This window comes from Bufo gargarizans, chromosome 6 (genome assembly GCF_014858855.1).
Source record: "Bufo gargarizans isolate SCDJY-AF-19 chromosome 6, ASM1485885v1, whole genome shotgun sequence".
Lineage (NCBI taxonomy): Eukaryota > Metazoa > Chordata > Amphibia > Anura > Bufonidae > Bufo > Bufo gargarizans.
Genome location: NC_058085.1, coordinates 363,279,595 through 363,299,892, shown reverse-complemented (window position 1 = coordinate 363,299,892; position 20,298 = coordinate 363,279,595). Strand labels below are relative to the sequence as shown.

Here is a 20,298-nt window from a genome sequence, read left to right as displayed (position 1 = left end):
ATTATTCCTCTTATTAGCCCCCATATGCCTAATTAGCCCCCATGATGCCTCTCATTAGCCCCTATTATGCCTCTTATTAGCCCCATTATGCCTCTAATAGTCTAATTAGCCCCCATGATGCCTCTCATTAGCCCCCATATGCCTCATTAGCCCCCATATGCCTCATTAGCCCCCATATGCCTCATTAGCCCCCATATGCCTCATTAGCCCCCATATGCCTCATTAGCTCCATTATGCCTCTAATAGTATAACTAGCCCCATTATGCCTCTCATTAGCCTCTATTATGCCTCTTATTAGTGCCCATTAGCCCCCATTATAAGCCATTATGCCTCATTAGCCCCATATGCCTCATTAGCCCCATATGCCTCATTAGCCCCATATGCCTCATTAGCTCCATTATGCCTCTAATAGTATAATTAGCCCCCATTATGCCCCCAGCAGCCTCATTTTTTATAAAATAAAAACCACTTACCTCTCCTGCTCCTGGACGGACGCCGCCTGCAATTTTCTCTCTCCTCAGTGGACTGTGCTCTGAACTGGCGCGCACAGCATGAAGTCACAGAGCGCCCTCACTCACGCTGCGCGCAGCCCTGCACAGCCGACAGCCGAGGACCAGGAAGCGGTAAGTACATAGCGTTTACCACTTCCTGGTCCTTCGGTACTAATGAGCGCTCATTAGTATTCACCGGCCATTGGGGCTCAAGAGGCAGAGCAGCTGCTTTGGGGAATCAGCGGGGGGCAAAGAATAACATAGGAGGGGCAATTGCCCCCCTGTAGCGATGCCACTGGTCCCTGCCTTCCCTGTCGTATATACAGCAGTCAGTGAGCGCCATGCAGAGCGACCAGCCATACTTACCAGCATCTAAGCCCTAACCGCGCAAATTCCATCACCAACTTATGGGTGGGATTTACATTAGCGCCGACCGTTTTCAGCCTGGGGCAGCCCGAATTTGCCAGGACTGTCTCTAAAAAAAAAAAAATTAGGGACAGCTGTAAATTTGGAACAGTTGGCAATTATGGATCAGGCAAGGGGACTGCATGAGCTGCTGGGTCTTAGCAGATCCAAATCAGGTCTGGGGGCTGTATTCCCTCCTGTAACTGGAGCCAATCTGTCAGCCGAATTTACAGGAGAAATCAGCAAAAATAATGGGAGAGATTTATCAAAACTGGTCCAAAGGAAACCTGTTTTAGTCACCCCTAGCAGCCAATCAGATTCCACCTTTCGTTTTTCAGAGCTCTTTTGGAAAATGAGAGGATCACTCCGATGATTGCTATGGGTGACTAAGCCAGTTTAGATCCATCTTCCCCAGTGTGTTGCTAACTCGTCCCCCAGCTCATACACTGACGCCCGTGATGTGTGGACATATAGTGTCTATATACCGGTATACGTTGAAGCTCTGCTTGTTCTGACAGGCTCCTCTATATGAGCACAAGCTCTCCAGGATCTGGTGCAAGAAGCGCTGACGACCATAAGTGGCAGCAATGTTCATAACGTTGCTAAAAAGGGAAATTTCAGCAAAACAATGGATTTTCCCATTGGTATTCCTCATCAGGTAGCCCTCAAGTGTCCTACGTTTGACCAGTGCTGATCTCCATGCTGATGCTGGTTCCCTGTATCAATAAGTATCTGGAAGGAACAAGATGGCGGCCACTGCCTGGACTGAGAAGTGGAAGATAAAAATGCTTTTTTTTATCGTTTCTCTTATGAGATGGTTATGGAGGCAGTGAAGGCTGTGATGAGGACCGGGTGCCTCTGGGGAACTTGACGTCTTATCTTTTCATTTCCGCTATCCTTCAGCTTTCTGTCTTACTCTTAGTTTTGAGGAACCCTAAAAAGAAAAAGGGAAGGGGAGCTCCAGCGGAGGCGCCATAACAGGGCCCTGTAGAGTGGGTCCCTGGGGTTCTCCAGGGCCAAGTTTCCAGTGTACTCACCGTCTCAAAGTTCTGCAGATCCTACTTCTGCTCATGTCTGGTCTAACATCCTGGGATGGGGAAGGTGTCATAGATGGGTCCAGAATTTGCCACCTCATCTGCACATGCGCCAGGGTCCATAAACCAGACCGTATGTCACAACCTTTTCCAGGCGTCTGGCCTTGCATCCTGGAATGGAGCAGGTGCCGTGGACAGGTCCAGAGCTATCTGGTTTCCTGGCGCATGCGCACACTCATAAATACACTTGATCTGCACATGCCCCCAGGTGTGGAATAGTTCTGGCCCCATCCCCAGCACCTCCCAAATCCTGGGCTGTGGAAGAGACAGCCTCATCCATAAAGCAGACTGGAAACCTGGTAAAAGATGCGACGCATGCGCAGTATAACCCCTTGATGAATATATGTGGTGTAGGTGGGTAACTGACCCCGGACATTGACGGATATATCCATCGCTGTGATCTCATGGGCGCTGCCCAATGTACAGTAGACACTGTGGAACCTTAGTGGTTCTTCAGAGGGAGGGGGCTTCTTCTGGCACCCCACTGGCACCTCCACTATGCAATCACAGGGTGCAATGGGTTACCCAGGGTTATCGAAGTTCAGTAACCTACAGAGATGCAAAATAACTCTTGCGGTAGGCTGTTAACCCCTTCATCTCTAGATGTGGTCAGAGCATCACCTGAATGTATCAGTGTCAGAGCAGATAAGGGTATGGACTAACCGGGTGACTGGTAATGGAAGGACGTAAATAATGAGAAAGGAAACCAAGAAGTCACTTCTTCACAGTCAGCACATTTATTACAGCAAACACTTGTAAAACAGGAAGTCGCCCCGTGTTTCATCATCCTGCATGTGAGACCCTCCGGACCAAATGGGCAAATGTCAGATCCAAACGAGGAACCACATGTAGTGACCGATGACTCTGAAGCGCTAAACTTGTTAGTACGGCCCAACCAGGGTCTACAAAAGAGATCCTCAGCATGTGGCTCTCCGGCTGTTGTGGGTTTACAGCTCTTACGGGCTCCCTCTATGGCACTATTGTGTATGCACTGTGGAGGTCACTGTTAGGGGGGCACTGTGGAGGTCACTGTTAGGGGGGCACTGTGGAGGTCACTGTTATGGGGGCACTGTGGATGTCACTGTTATGGGGATCTGTGGAGGTCACTGTTATGGGGGCACTGTGGAGGTCACTGTTATGGGGGCACTGTGGATGTCACTGTTATGGGGGCACTGTGGAGGTCACTGTTATGGGGGCACTGTGGAGGTCACTGTTATGGGGGCACTGTGGAGGTCACTGTTATGGGGATCTGTGGAGGTCACTGTTATGGGGGCACTGTGGAGGTCACTGTTATGGGGGCACTGTGGAGGTCACTGTTATGGGGGCACTGCGGAGGTCACTGTTATGGGGGCACTGCGGAGGTCACTGTTATGGGGGCACTGCGGAGGTCACTGTTATGGGGGCACTGCGGAGGTCACTGTTATGGGGGCACTGCGGAGGTCACTGTTATGGGGGCACTGCGGAGGTCACTGTTATGGGGGCACTGTGGAGGTCACTGTTATGGGGGCACTGTGGAGGTCACTGTTATGGGGGCACTGTGGAGGTCACTGTTATGGGGATCTGTGGAGGTCACTGTTATGGGGGCACTGTGGAGGTCACTGTTATGGGGATCTGTGGAGGTCACTGTTATGGGGGCACTGTGGATGTCACTGTTATGGGGATCTGTGGAGGTCACTGTTATGGGGGCGCTGTGGATGTCACTGTTATGGGGGCGCTGTGGATGTCACTATTATGGGGGCGCTGTGGATGTCACTGTTATGGGGCACTGTTGATGTCACCGTTATGGAGGCACTGTGGAGGTCACTGTTATGGAGGCACTGTGGAGGTCACTGTTATGGGGGCACTGTGGAGGTCACTGTTATGGGGGCACTGTGGATGTCACTGTTATGGGGGCACTGTGGAGGTCACTGTTATGGGGGCACTGTGGAGGTCACTGTTATGGGGGCACTGTGGAGGTCACTGTTATGGGGGCACTGCGGAGGTCACTGTTATGGGGGCACTGCGGAGGTCACTGTTATGGGGGCACTGCGGAGGTCACTGTTATGGGGGCACTGCGGAGGTCACTGTTATGGGGGCACTGTGGAGATCACTGTTATGGGGGCACTGCGGAGGTCACTGTTATGGGGGCACTGCGGAGGTCACTGTTATGGGGGCACTGTGGAGGTCACTGTTATGGGGATCTGTGGAGGTCACTGTTATGGGGGCACTGTGGATGTCACTGTTATGGGGATCTGTGGAGGTCACTGTTATGGGGGCGCTGTGGATGTCACTGTTATGGGGGCGCTGTGGATGTCACTATTATGGGGGCGCTGTGGATGTCACTGTTATGGGGCACTGTTGATGTCACCGTTATGGAGGCACTGTGGAGGTCACTGTTATGGAGGCACTGTGGAGGTCACTGTTATGGGGGCACTGTGGAGGTCACTGTTATGGGGGCACTGTGGATGTCACTGTTATGGGGCACTGTGGAGGTCACTGTTATGGGGGCACTGTGGAGGTCACTGTTATGGGGGCACTGTGGATGTCACTGTTATGGGGGTGCTGTGGATGACACTGTTATGGGGGCACTGTGGATGTCACTGTTATGGGGGCTCTGTGGATGTCACTGTTATGGGGACACTGTGGATGGCACTGTTATGGGGGCACTGTGGAGGTCACTGTTATGGGGGCACTGTGGAGGTCACTGTTATGGGGGCTCTGTGGATGGCACTGTTATGGGGGCACTGTGGAGGTCACTGTTATGGGGGCACTGTGGAGGTCACTGTGATGGGGGCACTGTGGAGGTCACTGTTATGGGGCACTGTGGAGGTCACTGTTATGGGGGCACTGTGGAGGTCACTGTTATGGGGGCACTGTGGAGGTCACTGTTATGGGGGATCTGTGGAGGTCACTGTTATGGGGGCACTGTGGAGGTCACTGTTATGGGGGCACTGTGGAGGTCACTGTTATGGGGGCACTGTAGATGTCACTGTTATGGGGGCATTATCATCTCTTGCCTAGGAATTCCGGTAGCTGGCACTCTGGTCCACTATAAATGATGCTGCCATGGAGTAGACCCCACAAGACTGTTTGGTCAAGGAATTTGGTTGCACTTATCGTGTGCCTTGTTATCTCGTCAAGAAAAGCAACTCATTGCTTGGTCCAAGTAACTGTCTCAGCTGCAGCCTAAGGGAATATGGGTCCATCCCCTTTATTAGGACCAGTGGCACTTAATATTTGGACACATAAGCTTAGCAGGGGTACTGGCTCTTCTTAAGGGACCATATGTGTGCTGAGACTTAGTGGCCATGCTCCATGGGAAAGTAATACGCAGAGGGTTATCTCCAAGGGAAAGAGAATCATCTCACTGGCTCTTTCCCTGGGAGATACATAATCTTGAATAGAATTGGGGATATGACCGGAGGACCTCAGGAGGCCACATTCATGGTATCTCTCTATGGAAGATGCACTGCTGTTAAACCCTGTTAATGGCACAGGACTTTAATTTGGCGAGACACATGGGACTGATTGATAGATGTCCATCGTATAAAGTATTGTCCATTTCTGTTGTCATTCATACATAGATGGGTTTCCAATACCATAGAAGCACCCAGTGCAGCAGATATGGGACCTCTTGACATGTTCGCCCAGCTGAGATAAGCTCCATCCTCTCTTTATAGAACCTACCAAGACTTCCTTCTTCTGGAGAGCAGCAACATTAGCAAAGAACAAGGGAGCAGTTGGCCCAAGAGTCCCACCATCCTTCTCCTTGGATGGTGGACATGGTACAGGAACCAGATTGCAGAGGAGACCCCATTTGATCCTTTCTATGGTGTTCGCCCCTATGTATACCCTCAACTCCTCCTAGCAACATTACCTTTGTAATTTCATCTCCTTATAAGTCCACACTGTTTTGGATGGAGCTTTTAGTCTTGCTACGTTCGGTGGTTTTAGTCACTTCTTCACTAAAGGCGCTCTCCATGAGCTGCCACAAAGACTGACTCATCTTAGCCTTGAAGCCCTTGCCCATGAAGACGTAGAGAACTGGGTTGATGCAGCTGTTGGAGAAAGCCAAGGCCACAGAGACGTTGTTCAGTTTCCTCACTATTTGGTTTTGATCATACAAGAGGACCATGCCAATGATGTGGTAAGGTGCCCAGGTCACGCAGAAGGCCACAATGATGCCGTAGACCACCTTGGTAGTCTTTTTGCCCACCTTAAGGAACCTGCTGCTTTGTACTTTTAGAGCCAGACGAATGTAACAGGCAGTGATAATCAAGAGAGGGAACAAGAAACCAAACAACATACGTGTCACTGTTATGGTGACGTCATCAACGGAGACTTGGTTGTGCATACCGAAGTGGTGGTCTTCAAGAACCATGAAAGGAACTTGAGATTCATTAAGGTTGGGAAGGTCTTCATAATTTAAGTAAAAGCTGTCATCAACAAAGTAACTGGGGTAATCATGGCCGCCAAACTGGTACTCGCAGCTGGTGACATTGTGGTCTGTTGAGAACCTTCTGTAGAGAAAGACGGGTAAGGACATAGTGAACGATAGTATCCAGATAACCAAGCAGACAAGCCAGGCCATTGGTAGGCTGCGGTGATTCTGGGCCCACACCGGCAGGACTACCTGAACGCAGCGGTCAATGCTGATGGCCACCAAGGTGAAGACGCTGGCAAACATGTTAAGGATGACTATGGCCGGGATGATCTTGCAGAGTGCAGCTCCGAACAACCATTCCTTGTAATATAACTGGACGGTGGAGAGTGGAAGAGACAGACAGCACATGATGTCGGCCACAGCCAGGTTCCAGAACCAAACCATGTTCACTGTTTTCTTCATCTTCACACCAGTAACCCAAAGCACCAGAATATTACCAGGGACGCCCACCAGAAAGGTGATCACATATACCAGTGTTGTGAACACAGTCTCTTGGTTATGAAAGTGTGATACGGCTGGGACAAGATTCTCATCACTTCCATTGAACATCCTGGGGACCTGCAGAAATATAGGGGTTCAGTGGATATTTACTTGAGGTTTCTTAGATGCCTAGACACGTGTAAAATGTGAAGATTAAACTTTGAGGCTTAGGCCTCATGCACACGGCCGCTGTTCTGGTCCGCATCTGAGCCGCAGTTTTGGCGGCTCCGATGCGGACCCATTCACTTCAATGGGGCCGCAAAAGATGCGGACAGCATTCCGTGTGTTGTCCGCATCCATTGCTCCGTTCCGTGGACCGCAAAAAAAAATATAACATGTCCTATTCTTGTCCGCGCTCTGCGGACAAGAATAGGCAGTTATATTAAAAGCTGTCCGCGCCGTTCCGCAAATTGCGGAACGCACACGAACGCCGTCCGTGTTTTGCGGATCCGCGATTTACGGATCGCAGAACACACAACGGTCGTGTGCATGTAGCCTAAGTTGTGTTTCTGGTTTTTTTTCACTGTCAGAAAAAGAGATTGACAATCAATAATCAAAAAGGAGACTCTTCACAGCAGCTGTAAATCGAGATGTTCATGGTTCACTGGACTGGAGTGCTGACACCTACTGGTAAATATAAGAAGTGCAGCACTATGTAATGTTCACTTTTATATGTCACAACAAAATAAATTAAAAGGGTCCAAGATAAAAAATAAAAAAAAGGTTCAGCTGATGTGGTGTTTCTACTGAATGGAAAGGAACGGTATAACATATTCAGGACTAGAATTTAACAGCGCTTAAAGGGGGGCTCTAGTTTTCAAAACCCATTTTCAAATATTAGGTCATTCTGAATGAAAGCTGTTGTATCCTGTCAGACATCGGTAGAATATTGCTAGGATATGCCACTAATGTCAGAAAGGTGCGGGCCCCATCTTTGAGACCTGAACCAATATGCAGAACGTGACCCTGAACTGAGCAGGCAGCACCCGCGCATGCGCAGCTGACCTTCATTCATTTCTATGGGACTGCTGAAAATAGCTGAGCATTGGCTCAGCTATCTCCGGCAGTCCTATAAAAGTCAATGGAGTGGTGACCGTGCTTGCGCGGTGCGCTCTCCAATCATTTCTATGCTATTTTCAGAACTCCCATAGAAATGAGAGGAAAGCACGCCGGACATGCGCGGAGCGCTCTCCTTCACTTTCAGGGTCCCGTTCTGGAGATAGGTGCAGGTCTCAGAACCTTTCTGACTTTGATGCCATATCCTAGTGATATTTCTTATCAAAGTCTGACACATCCCCTTTAATAGAGGTGGAGCCCCCCATGCAGGACCCTCACATATTATCCAGAGTGGAGAACGATTACAAAGAGCGTCCCTCAGTCTGGAGGACCCAGCCCAATTGATTTCCATGGGAAGTGTGTAATTCCTCATTCCCCCTGTGGTGGTGCTGTAGGGAAATTGAATACTTGCTGTCTGGTTCCCCCACAGACTCCAGTCGATCACTAGAGATCCCAGCAATGGCATGCAGAGATTGGACCATGAAATTCCTGGAAGGAATGTCCAAAGGGAAGAGCTCCTTTAAGTAAATCATTGTGGATAATGAGCAGAATGACGTTATACTGAATGAAAAAATATCGCAGCAACCTGCGGTATTTTGTCCGGTCAAGTACCGTACAAGGGACGGAACGGAAGACATCCTGATGCATACTGAACGGGTTGCTTTCCATTTAGAATGCATTAGGACAAAACTGATGCGTTTTTTTCTGGTATTGAGACCCTTTACCGGATTTCAATACCGGAAAAGAATAACGCTAGTGTGAAAGTACCCTAATACATTGTAACAAACTTCAGCTGTGTGAGCAGATTTGTTTCCATTCCATTTGTTTCCTGAATGATTCGGAATTAACAATTTCACATCCTAGGGAAGTGAGATCTATAAATTGACAGCAGAGCAACAGCAGAGATTTCCGTAATGTGCCTAGATGCTCCTTCACTCGGGGGAATAGTTCCGTTTTCCGCCCTTCTTCCCTGCAGACATAGGGCCCAAGCCATTCAGTGCACCCTCGCTCCTCCTCCTTGATTGACAGGGCCAGGAGAGATGGCTAGGTAGGAACCTGGTCCGGTCAATCAAGAATGGGAGGGCGGGGCTGGCAAAGGAAGCTGGAGGATTAGGGGGGAACAGTGTCATGGACCCGCCCTCAGTGGACTTAACTGCTCATTTACATATGGATTAGGGCTCATGCACTCAAATGTATATTGTTTTTGTGTCTGTTGCGGTTTTTCACGGATAGGATGTGGACAGCACACCGTGTGCTGTCGGCATCCGTATGTCCGTTCCATCTTGCGGACAAGGATAGGCATTGTTACAATGGATCCGTAAAAAAATTGATGCAATATGGATGTCACACTAACGTCATCCGTATTTTTTGCGGATCTGTGTTTTGCGGACCCTTAAAAGTTATTTTTTTCCAGAATAAGGGCCCTTTCACATGAGCGTGACCGATCGGCTCCGGATGCGTTCAGTGAAACTCGCACCATTTTGCAAGCAAGTTCAGTCAGTTTTGTCTGCGATCGCGTTCAGTTGTTTAGATTTTTCCGCGCGGGTGCAATGCGTTTTGATGCGTTTTTCACACGCGTGATAAAAAACTGAAGGTTTACAAACAACATCTCTTAGCAACCATCAGTGAAAAACGCATCGCATCCGGATTAGGCTACATGCACACGACCGTATGTGTTTTGCGGTCCGCAAAAAAAAGTATGACGTTCCGTATGGCATCCTTTTTTTTTTTACACACGGTGTGCTGTCTGCGTTTTTTGCGGACCCATTGAAATGAATGGGTCCGCATCCTATCAACAAAAAAAACGGATCGGACACGGAAACAAAATACGGTCGTGTGCATGAGGCTTTACAATGCGTTTTTCACTGAAGCCCCTTTCACTTCTATGGGGTCAGGGCTGCGTGAAAAACGCAGAATATAGAACACGCTGCGATTTTCACGCAACGCAGAACTGATGCATGAAAAACAACGCTCATGTACACAGAGCCATTGAAATGAATGGGTCCGGATTCAGTGCGGGCGCTAGGCGTTCACGTCACGCATTGCACCCGCGCGGAAAACTTGCTCGTGTGAAAGGGGCCTTAGGGCTCATAAGTTGCTCAGCTGTGCCGTGTTGTGGCCCGCACTTGAATGGGTTCGCAATCCGGAAGGTGCAGTGAGGAACGGTAATTTTCTTTTTTTTCCAAGATCAAAAGAGAAAGTAGCTCCTCCTATATCCGGCGCATGTGCGATGCGGATGTGGCAATTTCCGGAACACTTGGTACCGGATTCGGCATTAATACATCTCTATGGAAATGAATGTTCGGATCCGGCAAGTGCGGTATTGTTCCCGAATTTTGGCCATAAAAAATATCGCAGCAACCTGCGTTATTTTGTCCGGTCAAGTACCGTACAAGGGACGGAACGGAAGACGTCCTGATGCATACTGAACGGGTTGCTTTCTATTCAGAATGCATTGGGACAAAACTGATGCGTTTTTTTCTGGTAACGAGACCCTTTACCAGATTTCAATACCGGAAACGAATAACGCTAGTGTGAAAGTAGCCTAATACATTGTAACAAACTTCAGCTGTGTGAGCAGATTTGTTTCCATTCACTAAGGCCTCATGCACACGACCGTTGTGTGCATCCGTGGCCGTTGTGCCGTTTTCCGTTTTTTTCGCGGACCCATTGACTTTCAATGGGTCCGTGGAAAAATCGGAAAATGCACCGTTTTGCAGCCGAGGCCGTGATCCGTGTATCCTGTCCGTCAAAAAAATATGACCTGTCCTATTTTTTTGACGGACAACGGTTCACGGACCCATTCAAGTCAATGGGTCCGTGAAAGAACACGGATGCACACAAGATTGGCATCCGTGTCCGTGATCCGTGGCCGTAGGTTGCTTTCATACAGACGGATCCGAAGATCCGTCTGCATAAAAGCTTTTTCAGAGGTGAGTTTTCACTTCGCGAAAACTCAGATCCGACAGTATATTCTAACACAGAGGCGTTCCCATGGTGATGGGGACGCTTCAGGTTAGAATATACTGAAAAACTGTGTACAAGACTGCCCCCTGCTGCCTGGCAGGTGCTGCCAGGCAGCAGGGGGCAGACCTCCCCCCCCTGTTTTTAACTCATTTGTGGCCAGTGCGGCCGCCCCCCCCCCCCCCTCCCTCCCCTGTAGTTAACTTCTTGGTAGCCAGCCCCCCCTCCCTCCCCTGTAGTTAACTAATTGGTGTCCAGTGGGCCCCCCCTCCGTCCGCTATAGATAACTAATTGGTGTCCAGTGGGCCCCCCCTCCGTCCGCTATAGATAACTCATTGGTGGCCAGTGGGCCCCCCCTCCGTCCGCTATAGATAACTCATTGGTGTCCAGTGGGCCCCCCCTCCGTCCGCTATAGATAACTCATTGGTGGCCAGTGGGCCCTCTCCCCTCCCACCCCCTCCTAATTAAAATCGCCCCCTATCATTGGTGGCAGTGGTGAGTACCGATCGGAGTCCCAGTGTAATCGCTGGGGCTCCGATCGGTAACCATGGCAACCGGGACGCGACTGCAGTCCCGGTTGCCATGGTAGCTTAGCAATTTGTAGAAGCTTTATACTTACCTGAAGAGCAGCGATGTCTGACCGGCCGGGCGCTCCTCCTACTGGTAAGTGACAGGTCTGTGCTATAAGCAATGCGCCGCACAGACCTTTCACTTACCAGTAGGAGGAGCTCCCGGCCGGTCACAGACATCGCAGCTCTTCAGGTAAGTATGAAGCTTCTACAAATTGCTAAGCTACCATGGCAACCGGGACTGCAGTAGCGTCCCGGTTGCCATGGTTACCGATCGGAGCCCCAGCGATTACACTGGGACTCCGATCGGTACTCACCACTGCCACCAATGATAGGGGGGCGATTTTAATTAGGAGGGGGAGGGAGGGGAGAGGGCCCACTGGCCACCAACGAGTTATCTACAGCGGAGGGAGGGGGGGCCCACTGGACACCAATGAGTTATCTATAGGGACGGAGGGGGGGCCCACTGGACACCAATGAGTTATCTATAGCGGACGGAGGGGGGGCCCACTGGCCACCAACGAGTTAACTACAGGGGAGGGAGGGGGGGCCCACTGGACACCAACGAGTTTACTACAGGGGAGGGAGGGGGGGGGGCGGCCGCACAGGGGAGGGAGCGGCCGCACTGGCCACCAATGAGTTAACTACAGGGGAGGGAGGGGGGGCGGCCGCACTGGCCACCAATGAGTTAAAAAGTCTGCCCCCTGCTGCCTGGCAGCACCTGCCAGGCAGCAGGGGGCAGTCATGTACACAGTTTTTCAGTATATTCTAACCTGAAGCGTCCCCATCACCATGGGAACGCCTCTGTGTTAGAATATACTGTCGGATCTGATTTTCACGATGTAGCTCATATCCGACAGTATATTCTAACATAGAGGCGTTCCCATGGTGATGGGGACGCTTCAAGTTAAAATATACCATCGGATTGGAGAAAACTCCAATCCGATGGTATAAAAGAACTCCAGACTTTACATTGAAAGTCAATGGGGACGGATCCGTTTGAAATGGCACCATATTGTGTCAACTTCAAACGGATCCGTCCCTATTGACTTGCATTGTAATTCAGGACGGATCCGTTTGGCTCCGCACGGCCAGGCGGACGCCAAAACGACTTTTTTTTCATGTCCGTGGATCCTCCAAAAATCAAGGAAGACCCACGGACGAAAAAACGGTAACGGATCACGGACCCACGGACCCAGTTTTTGCGGGCCGTGAAAAAAAACTGTCGTGTGCATGAGGCCTAACAGAACACAGAGATCTTGGAAATTGCCAGGAATTGAGACACAAATGATATCAGTTGAAAACCTCAGTCCCGGCATTATTACTCCTGGATGTAGCAGAGCTGAGCGCGTCTCATGATACTCAGCATGACATAGACCAAAAGACGTGTACCACCTTCTGTCGAGAAATGTCAGGTGTCCCTGTACTCCAGCCATGGGGCAGCATGTGGCCTCGTCCACATTTTCCACGGAACGGGACACATGGCCATTGCTTTAAATGTGTCTGTTCGCACATCAGTATTTTTTTACTGTCCGTGGGTCAGTAAATAAATCACGGAGACATGCACTACTGCGGTATAGTCTGTGATGCGGACCAAGCACGCCTGTTGAAGTCCATGGGTCCGTAAAACAACACGGATGCCATCCGTGGTGCATTCGTTTTTCCACGGAAGACAGAAAGAGAACGCTCTTAAAGTTAATTTTCAGCTTAACAGGGGCTGTGGATTACGGATGACAAACGGAGGGTAAAAACGGACACACAGACCCATCACGGATCCTTCACAGACATCTTCACGGATGATACGCAGACACCCTGGAACAACGGGCAACACAACAACTGACTATACCAGGGATGGCCAACCTGTGGCCCTCCAGCAGTTGCAACACTACAATTCCCACCATGCCCAGCTGTAGGCTGAGAGTGGTAGGCAGTCTGGGCATGCTGGGAGTTGTAGTTTTGCAACAGCTGGAGAGCCGCAGGTTGGCCATCCCTGCACTATAGGGTCTTTTATTATTATTTTTTCTCAAACACTACATTTTCAACTTTTTAAACGCCACTTGTGACATATTTCTCCGGCGCCCTCGCCACTTTCTTAAAATGGGGATGTGGCACATTTATCTTCTTTTTTTATCTTCTGCACAAAATAAGACTGAAATATACTTATATACAGACTGCCGGCTGCTCGTCTCATGTAAGTTGATTTTATTTATTTCGATCGGATTTGACCTTAGATTTTGGATCAGGCTGAATCGGATTTAGCACGGGGCGGAATCCAGCAGCTTGCAGTGTATTGTGAAGCTACATCCACAAGGGACAGACACCGCTGCCGCAGATTGGTGTACGCCAAATACGCTGAATTTTACAGTACCGGCAAATTGGATTCGATAAAAAATAATATATATCTCATCTACATGCTGCAAAAAATAAAGATCTGCACCTCGGATGCACATTTCTCACTCTGCAGCGTGTCCGTGTAGGCTGCAGATTTCACCGTGGATTTCTCCCTTTGCAATGCAGAGGTTGAAATCTACACATACATGTGCAACTGCTGCAGAAAATATAAAAAAAAAACGCCATAACTTACAAAGTATTAAAAATGTTTCTACAAAGTATCAAAATAATAGTAATAATAGTAATAAAAGGACCATGGATGGAAAATGTCCAGAGATAATACTATGGGAGCGCTGCTCTATAATGTACATACTGGTATATACCTACCTGCACTGGTAAATGCTCCTTGCTGAGATGATGGCAGTGACCGCGATCTGTGGTATCGGGAATGTGTGAAGCAGTCGCCGTCCTCTGCAGTCTCTGGTCATTGTAATGCGTCATAACTTCCTTCCTCTCACATATTTAGATGAACATTTGCATTGTTAGAAACTTCGGACCCAGATGGCTGGGGGGGGGGGGGGTTATTTACTTAATTATTCTGTTATATCAGTAGATTTATGGTATTTTGATGCCCATAGAAGTCTATGGAGAGTGTTCAAAATGTTCATTCTTGATAATCTGCCTGTGTAAAGGTGCTGGTAGGCGCCATTAGATGTCATATTACTAAGCCCTCCACCCCTGGCCCATTTGCCTCCTCTCCCACAATGTCTTGGAGGGTCCCGGAGATCACACGGACTCCAGGAGGAGCAGGCGAATCTTCCAGGTGCCCTGGAGTGAAGAGGACCGCAAGCTGCAGGATCGGGGGGGGGGGGGGGGGGGGACGACTAATGGGGTCATTTATTTTAATGTAATGATTTTCACTCAGCCCCATTCACTTCTACGGGGCCTGCGTTGCGTGAAAAACGCACAAAATAGAGCATGCTGTGATTTTCACGCAACGCACAAGTGATGCGTGAAAATCACCGCTCATGTGCACAGCCCCATAGAAATGAATGGGTCCGGATTCAGTGCGGGTGCAGTGCTTTCAACTCACGCATCGCATCCGCGCGGAAAACTCACCCGTGTGAAAGGGGCCTTAATATGTATAGCTTGGAAGAAAGACGAGACAGAGGGGATATGATAGAAACTGCTAAATACATAAAGGGAATCAACAAGGTAAAAGAGGAGAGAATATTTAAAAGAAGAAAAACTGCTACAAGAGGACATCGTTTTAAATTAGAGGGGCAAAGGTTTAAAAGTAATATCAGGAAGTATTACTGTACTGAGAGAGTAGTGGATGCATGGAATAGCCTTCCTGCAGAAGTGGTAGCTGCAAATACAGTGAAGGAGTTTAAGCATGCATGGGATAGGCATAAGGCCATCCTTCATATAAGATATAGGAAAAAGAGAAAATCCAGCTTCCAAACGACCAATTAAATGCTTTAATGAAAAAACTTGCTAAAATCCGGACATGTACACCAGGTCTACGCGTTTCAGATCGATAAATTCAGATCCTTACTAATGACAACATGATAATATAAGACACTGGCCTTAAATAAGAGGCAGGTTCAGCATGCCAGGTGGACACAATCCACACACAGCTCCACCCCAAACACTTAAAAACATATGAAGAGAAAAAGGGGAAAAGCTGCAAAAGATACAGAGAAAATGTACCACGGTCAATAGTGTAATATGGGGTCATGTCTGCAATTTAGACCTGTTGGTACACAAGTACCCATAGTAAAAATCCAATATGATTCTCTGTTTAAAAGAACTCTCCTATGATCACCTCCACGTTTGGGGATTTTAACCCTTTCCACTCCTTGCACCACAAGGCTACTGGTATCACCTGCATACAGAAATATCTCGACAAAAGACAACTTTTCCCATTTTTTTATACAAAGTTGGCATTTGACCAAGATATTTCTCTCACCCAGCATGGGTATATGTAAAATGACACCCCAAAACACATTCCCCAGCTTCTCCTGAGTACGGTGATACCAGATGTGTGACACTTTTTTTGCAGCCTAGATGCGCAAAGGGGCCTAAATTCCTTTTAGGAGGGCATTTTTAGACATTTCGATCCCAGACTTCTTCTCACGCTTTAGGGCCCCTAAAATGCCAGGTCAGTATAAATACCCCACATGTGACCCCATTTTGGAAAGAAGACACCCCAAGGTATTCAATGAGGGGCATGGCGAGTTCATCCCCAAAAATTTTTTGGGCACAAGTTAGCGGAAATAGATTTTTTTTTGTTTTTTCTCACAAAGTCTCCCTTTCCGCTAACTGGGGACAAAAATATAAATCTTTCATGGACTCAATATGCCCCTCATGGAATACCTTGGGGTGTCTTCTTTCTGAAATGGGGCACATGTGGGGTATTTATACTGCCCTGGCATTTTAGGGGCCCTAAAGCGTGAGAAGAAGTCTGGAATATAAATGTCTAAAAAAATTTACGCATTTGGATTCCGTGAGGGGTATGGCGAGTTCATGGGAGATTTTATTTTTTGACACAAGTTAGTGGAATATGAGACTTTGTAAGAATAAAACAAATAAACAAAAATAAATAAAAAATAATCAATTTCCGCTAACTTGTGCCAAAAAAATGTCTGAATAGAGCCTTACAGGGGGGTGATCAGGGAGTCTATATGGGTGATTACCCCCCTGTCATTGATCACCCCCCTGTAAGGCTCCATTCAGACATCCGTATGTGTTTTGCGGATCCGATCCATGGATGCGTGGATCCGTAAAACACATACGGGCGTCTGAATGGAGCCTTACAGGGGGGTGATCAATGACAGGGGGGTGATCAGGGAGTCTATATGGGGTGATCAGGGGTTCATAAGGGGTTAATAAGTGACAGGGGGGGGGTGTAGTGTAGTGTAGTGGTGTTTGGTGCTACTTTACACAGCTACCTGTGTCCTCTGGTGGTCGATCCAAGCAAAAGGGTATATCAGACGCTGTTGTTTGTAAACCTTCAGTTTTTTATCACGCGCATGAAAAACGCATCGAAATGCATTGCACCCGCGCGGAAAAAACTGAACAACTGAACGCAATCGCAGACAAAACTGACTGAACTTGCTTGCAAAATAGTGCGAGTTTCACTGAACGCATCCGGCCCCAATCCGCAATGCCCGTGTGAAACCAGCCTCATACAGGCCATTCTGAGATTGTTTTCTTGTCACATATTGTACCTCATGACAGTGGTAAAAATAAGTAAAAAAATAACAATTTTTATTCATAAAAAAAAAACAAAATTTAGCAAAAATTTTGAAAAATTAGCAAATTTCCAAATATCTATTTCTCTACTTTTAGGCTGAGTTCACACGGGCGAGATTTCCGCGCGGGTGCAATGCGGGAGGTGAACGCATTGCACCCGCACTGAATCTGGACCCATTCACTTCTATGGGGCTGTGCACATGAGCTGTGATTTTCACGCAGCATGCTCTATATTGTATAACGCAACGCAGGCCCCATAGAAGTGAATGGGGCTGAGTGAAAATCGCAAGCATCCGCAAGCAAGTGCGGATGCGGTGCGATTTTCACGCATGGTTGCTAGGAGACAGTCTATTCACTGTATTATTTTCCCTTATAACATGGTTATAAGGGAAAATAATAGCATTCTGAATACAGAATGCTTAGTAGGTGGTCAATTGAGGGTTAAAAAAAATAAAAAATTAACTCACCTTCTCCTCTTGATCGCGTAGTTCCCGGTCTCTTCTTTACTTCTTTAATGATGAACTACCGGCTAGGACCTGTGGTGACGTCAGATCACATGCTCCAATCACCACGGAATTTCACTTTTTTGGCAGATTTTACATTTTAATCAATTTTTTCCAGTAGCAAAGCAAGGGTTAACAGCCAAATAAAACTCAATATTTATTACCCTGATTCTGCAGTTTACAGAAACACCCCACATGTGATCGTAAACTGCTGTAAGGGCACACGGCAGGGCGCAGAAGGAAAGGAGAGCCATATGGTTTTTGGAAGGCAAATTTAGCTGAACTGGTTTTTAGATGCCATGTCCCATTTGAAGCCCCCCTGATGCACCCCTACAGTAGAAACTCAAAAAAGTGACCACATTTTGGAAACTACGTGCCAGTTTTATTGGTACTATTTTGGGGTACATATGATTTTTTACTGGTCTATATTACATTTTTTGTGAGGCAAGGTAACAAAAAAATGGATGTTTTGGCACCATTTTTATTTTTTCATTTTACAGCATTTACCTGAGGGATTAGGTCATGTGACTATTTTATAGAGCAGATCATTACACACGTGGCAATACCTAATATGTCTACTTTTCTTATTTATTTAAGTTTTACACAATAATAGCATTTTTGACACCGAAATAATGATATTTTAGTGTCTCATAGTCTGAGAGCCATAGCTTTTTTATTTTTTGACCGAATCTCTTAGGTAGGGTCTCATTTTTTTCGGGATGAGGTGACGGTCTGATTGGTACTATTTTGATCACTTGCTGTTGCAATTTTTGTGATGTAATGTGACAAAAATGGAATTTTTTTACACATTTTTTTTTTCCTATGGTGTTCACCTGAGTGGTTAGGTCATGTAATATTTTTATAGAGCTTGTTGTTACGGACATGGCGATACCTAATATCTATATATTTTTTTATGTATTTCACTTTAGCACAATAATAGCAAACAAAAAAAATGATGTTTTAGTGTCTCCATGTTCTGAGAGCTATATTTTTTTTATTTTTGGGGCAATTGTCTTAGGTAGGGGCTCATTTTTTGCGGGATGAGGTGACGGTTTTATTCATACCATTTTGGGGGGCATATGCCTTTTTGATCGCTTAGTGTTGCACTTTTTGTGATGTAAGGTGACAAAAATGGCTTTTTTTTACACTGTTTTTATTTTTTATGATGTTAATCGGACAGGGTGGATCATGTGATATATTTATAGAGCCGGTCATTACGGACGCGGAGATACCTAATATGTGTGTGTGGCTTTGTTGTTTTTTTCAGTTTTTTATTATAAAATAAGGGAAAAGGGGCTTTTTTTTTCCTTTTTCCTTTATTAATTTTATTTCTTTATTAATTTTATTAAAAACGCATTTTTTTTTTACTTTCTTTACTTTACTTTATTTATGACATTCACTTTTGGGGGTCTGATCCCCTCTGCAATGCATTACAATACATCTGTACTGTAATGCATTGCCTGTTAGTGTATTACACTGAGTCATACACTAACAGGTTGCCTTGGAGACGGGCCTGAGGCTGGATTTCCTCGGCTCCCGTAGAAGGCAGTTCCCGATGCCGTGCAAGGCAGCCTTGTGTCGCATCAGGTCCCTGCCACAGCAGCGCGGAGACTCGATGCGATCGTTCACCTGACACAAACCTCTTCTATGTAGCGGTCAGTGCGGACCGCGGCATAGAAGGGGTTAATCCGCCGGCATCGGCTTTTACAGCGATGCCGGCGGATACAGCAGGGGCCCAGCTACCACGGACTGCCGGGCCCCTGCAGTGATCGCGCGCGCACTGCTCCGGTGCCCGCGCGATCACTATGACGTACTATTACGTCAAATTGCGGGAACTCAGTGGTTTCCATGACGTAACAGTACGTCAAAGGTCGGGAAGGGGTTAAAATGCCTAAGGAGCTAAACGATCAGTGTCGCGTGAAGTTCTTTTACAGCGCTGGCCGACACCTCTGACCCCTCCCAATGTCTATCTGTACAAGTCCCACCCTACCTAGTCTCCATTGTGCCCCCCACACAGTAGTTATGCCAGATCTGGGATGGTTGGGAGGTATGCATACATAAACAGACTATATAGACACTACACTCACATAATCACATATACAATATACACCATACAGTATATAAATCACCCCTAGGCTACACTTACAGTAGATTTACCTACACCATATGCATTTTATACACATTTGTACCTAGCACTAAAGACATATTTACATACATATTATATTCAGTGCTATCCCCACAGCCCCACCTCTGATGCAGACCTTCTCTTTCTTCATCTTCTCCTTTGAGAACCGACCGCCATGATGATTTTTCACCCATCTCTCTTCTCTGCAGTTTGACAAAAGACATCTTAGGTTCCTACTTTTCCATCATCCTCCTACCTTCTTAACAACTCACCTGCCACCTTCAATAATAATAATAATGTGCAGTAGTTCAAAAATGCTCCCGTTCTGTGTGCCAGTACAAAAAAAATTCCCTCAGTGCCCCCAGTTGAGCTAATGTCCCCATAGTGCCCCCATAATGTGTGTAAGTATAAAATACCCCTATATAATGCCCATAGTAAATGCCCACATAGTGCTCCTCTTCTCTTCCCCATAGTGCCCCCATAAAGTGCCAGTATAAATGCCCCTTCTTAGTGCCCCCATATTGTGCCAATATAATATGCCCCCATAGTGTTCTTCCCCCCTCCAACTCCATAGTGTCCCCATAATAGGCCAGTATAAA

At 47.3% G+C, this 20,298-nt stretch overlaps 1 protein-coding gene across 1 annotated transcript; it reads right to left on the bottom strand.

Moving 5' to 3' along the window:
• Positions 1 to 4,876: 4,876 nt before the first annotated feature.
• LOC122941250 (C3a anaphylatoxin chemotactic receptor-like) lies at positions 4,877 to 14,273 on the bottom strand. Its single transcript, XM_044298334.1, has 2 exons — positions 14,201 to 14,273; positions 4,877 to 6,971 (listed from the first exon to the last, which is right to left on the bottom strand). Exon 2 carries the CDS (start codon positions 6,960 to 6,962, stop codon positions 5,865 to 5,867), a length of 1,098 nt encoding a protein of 365 aa, XP_044154269.1. The 5' UTR covers positions 6,963 to 6,971; positions 14,201 to 14,273; the 3' UTR covers positions 4,877 to 5,864.
• Between the last annotated feature and the right edge of the window lie 6,025 nt (positions 14,274 to 20,298).

What these genes read in the sequence shown, in the direction of transcription:
- LOC122941250 (XM_044298334.1), bottom strand. Translation starts at nt 6,962, where the DNA reads ATGTTCAATGGAAGTGATGAGAATCTTGTCCCAGCCGTATCACACTTT.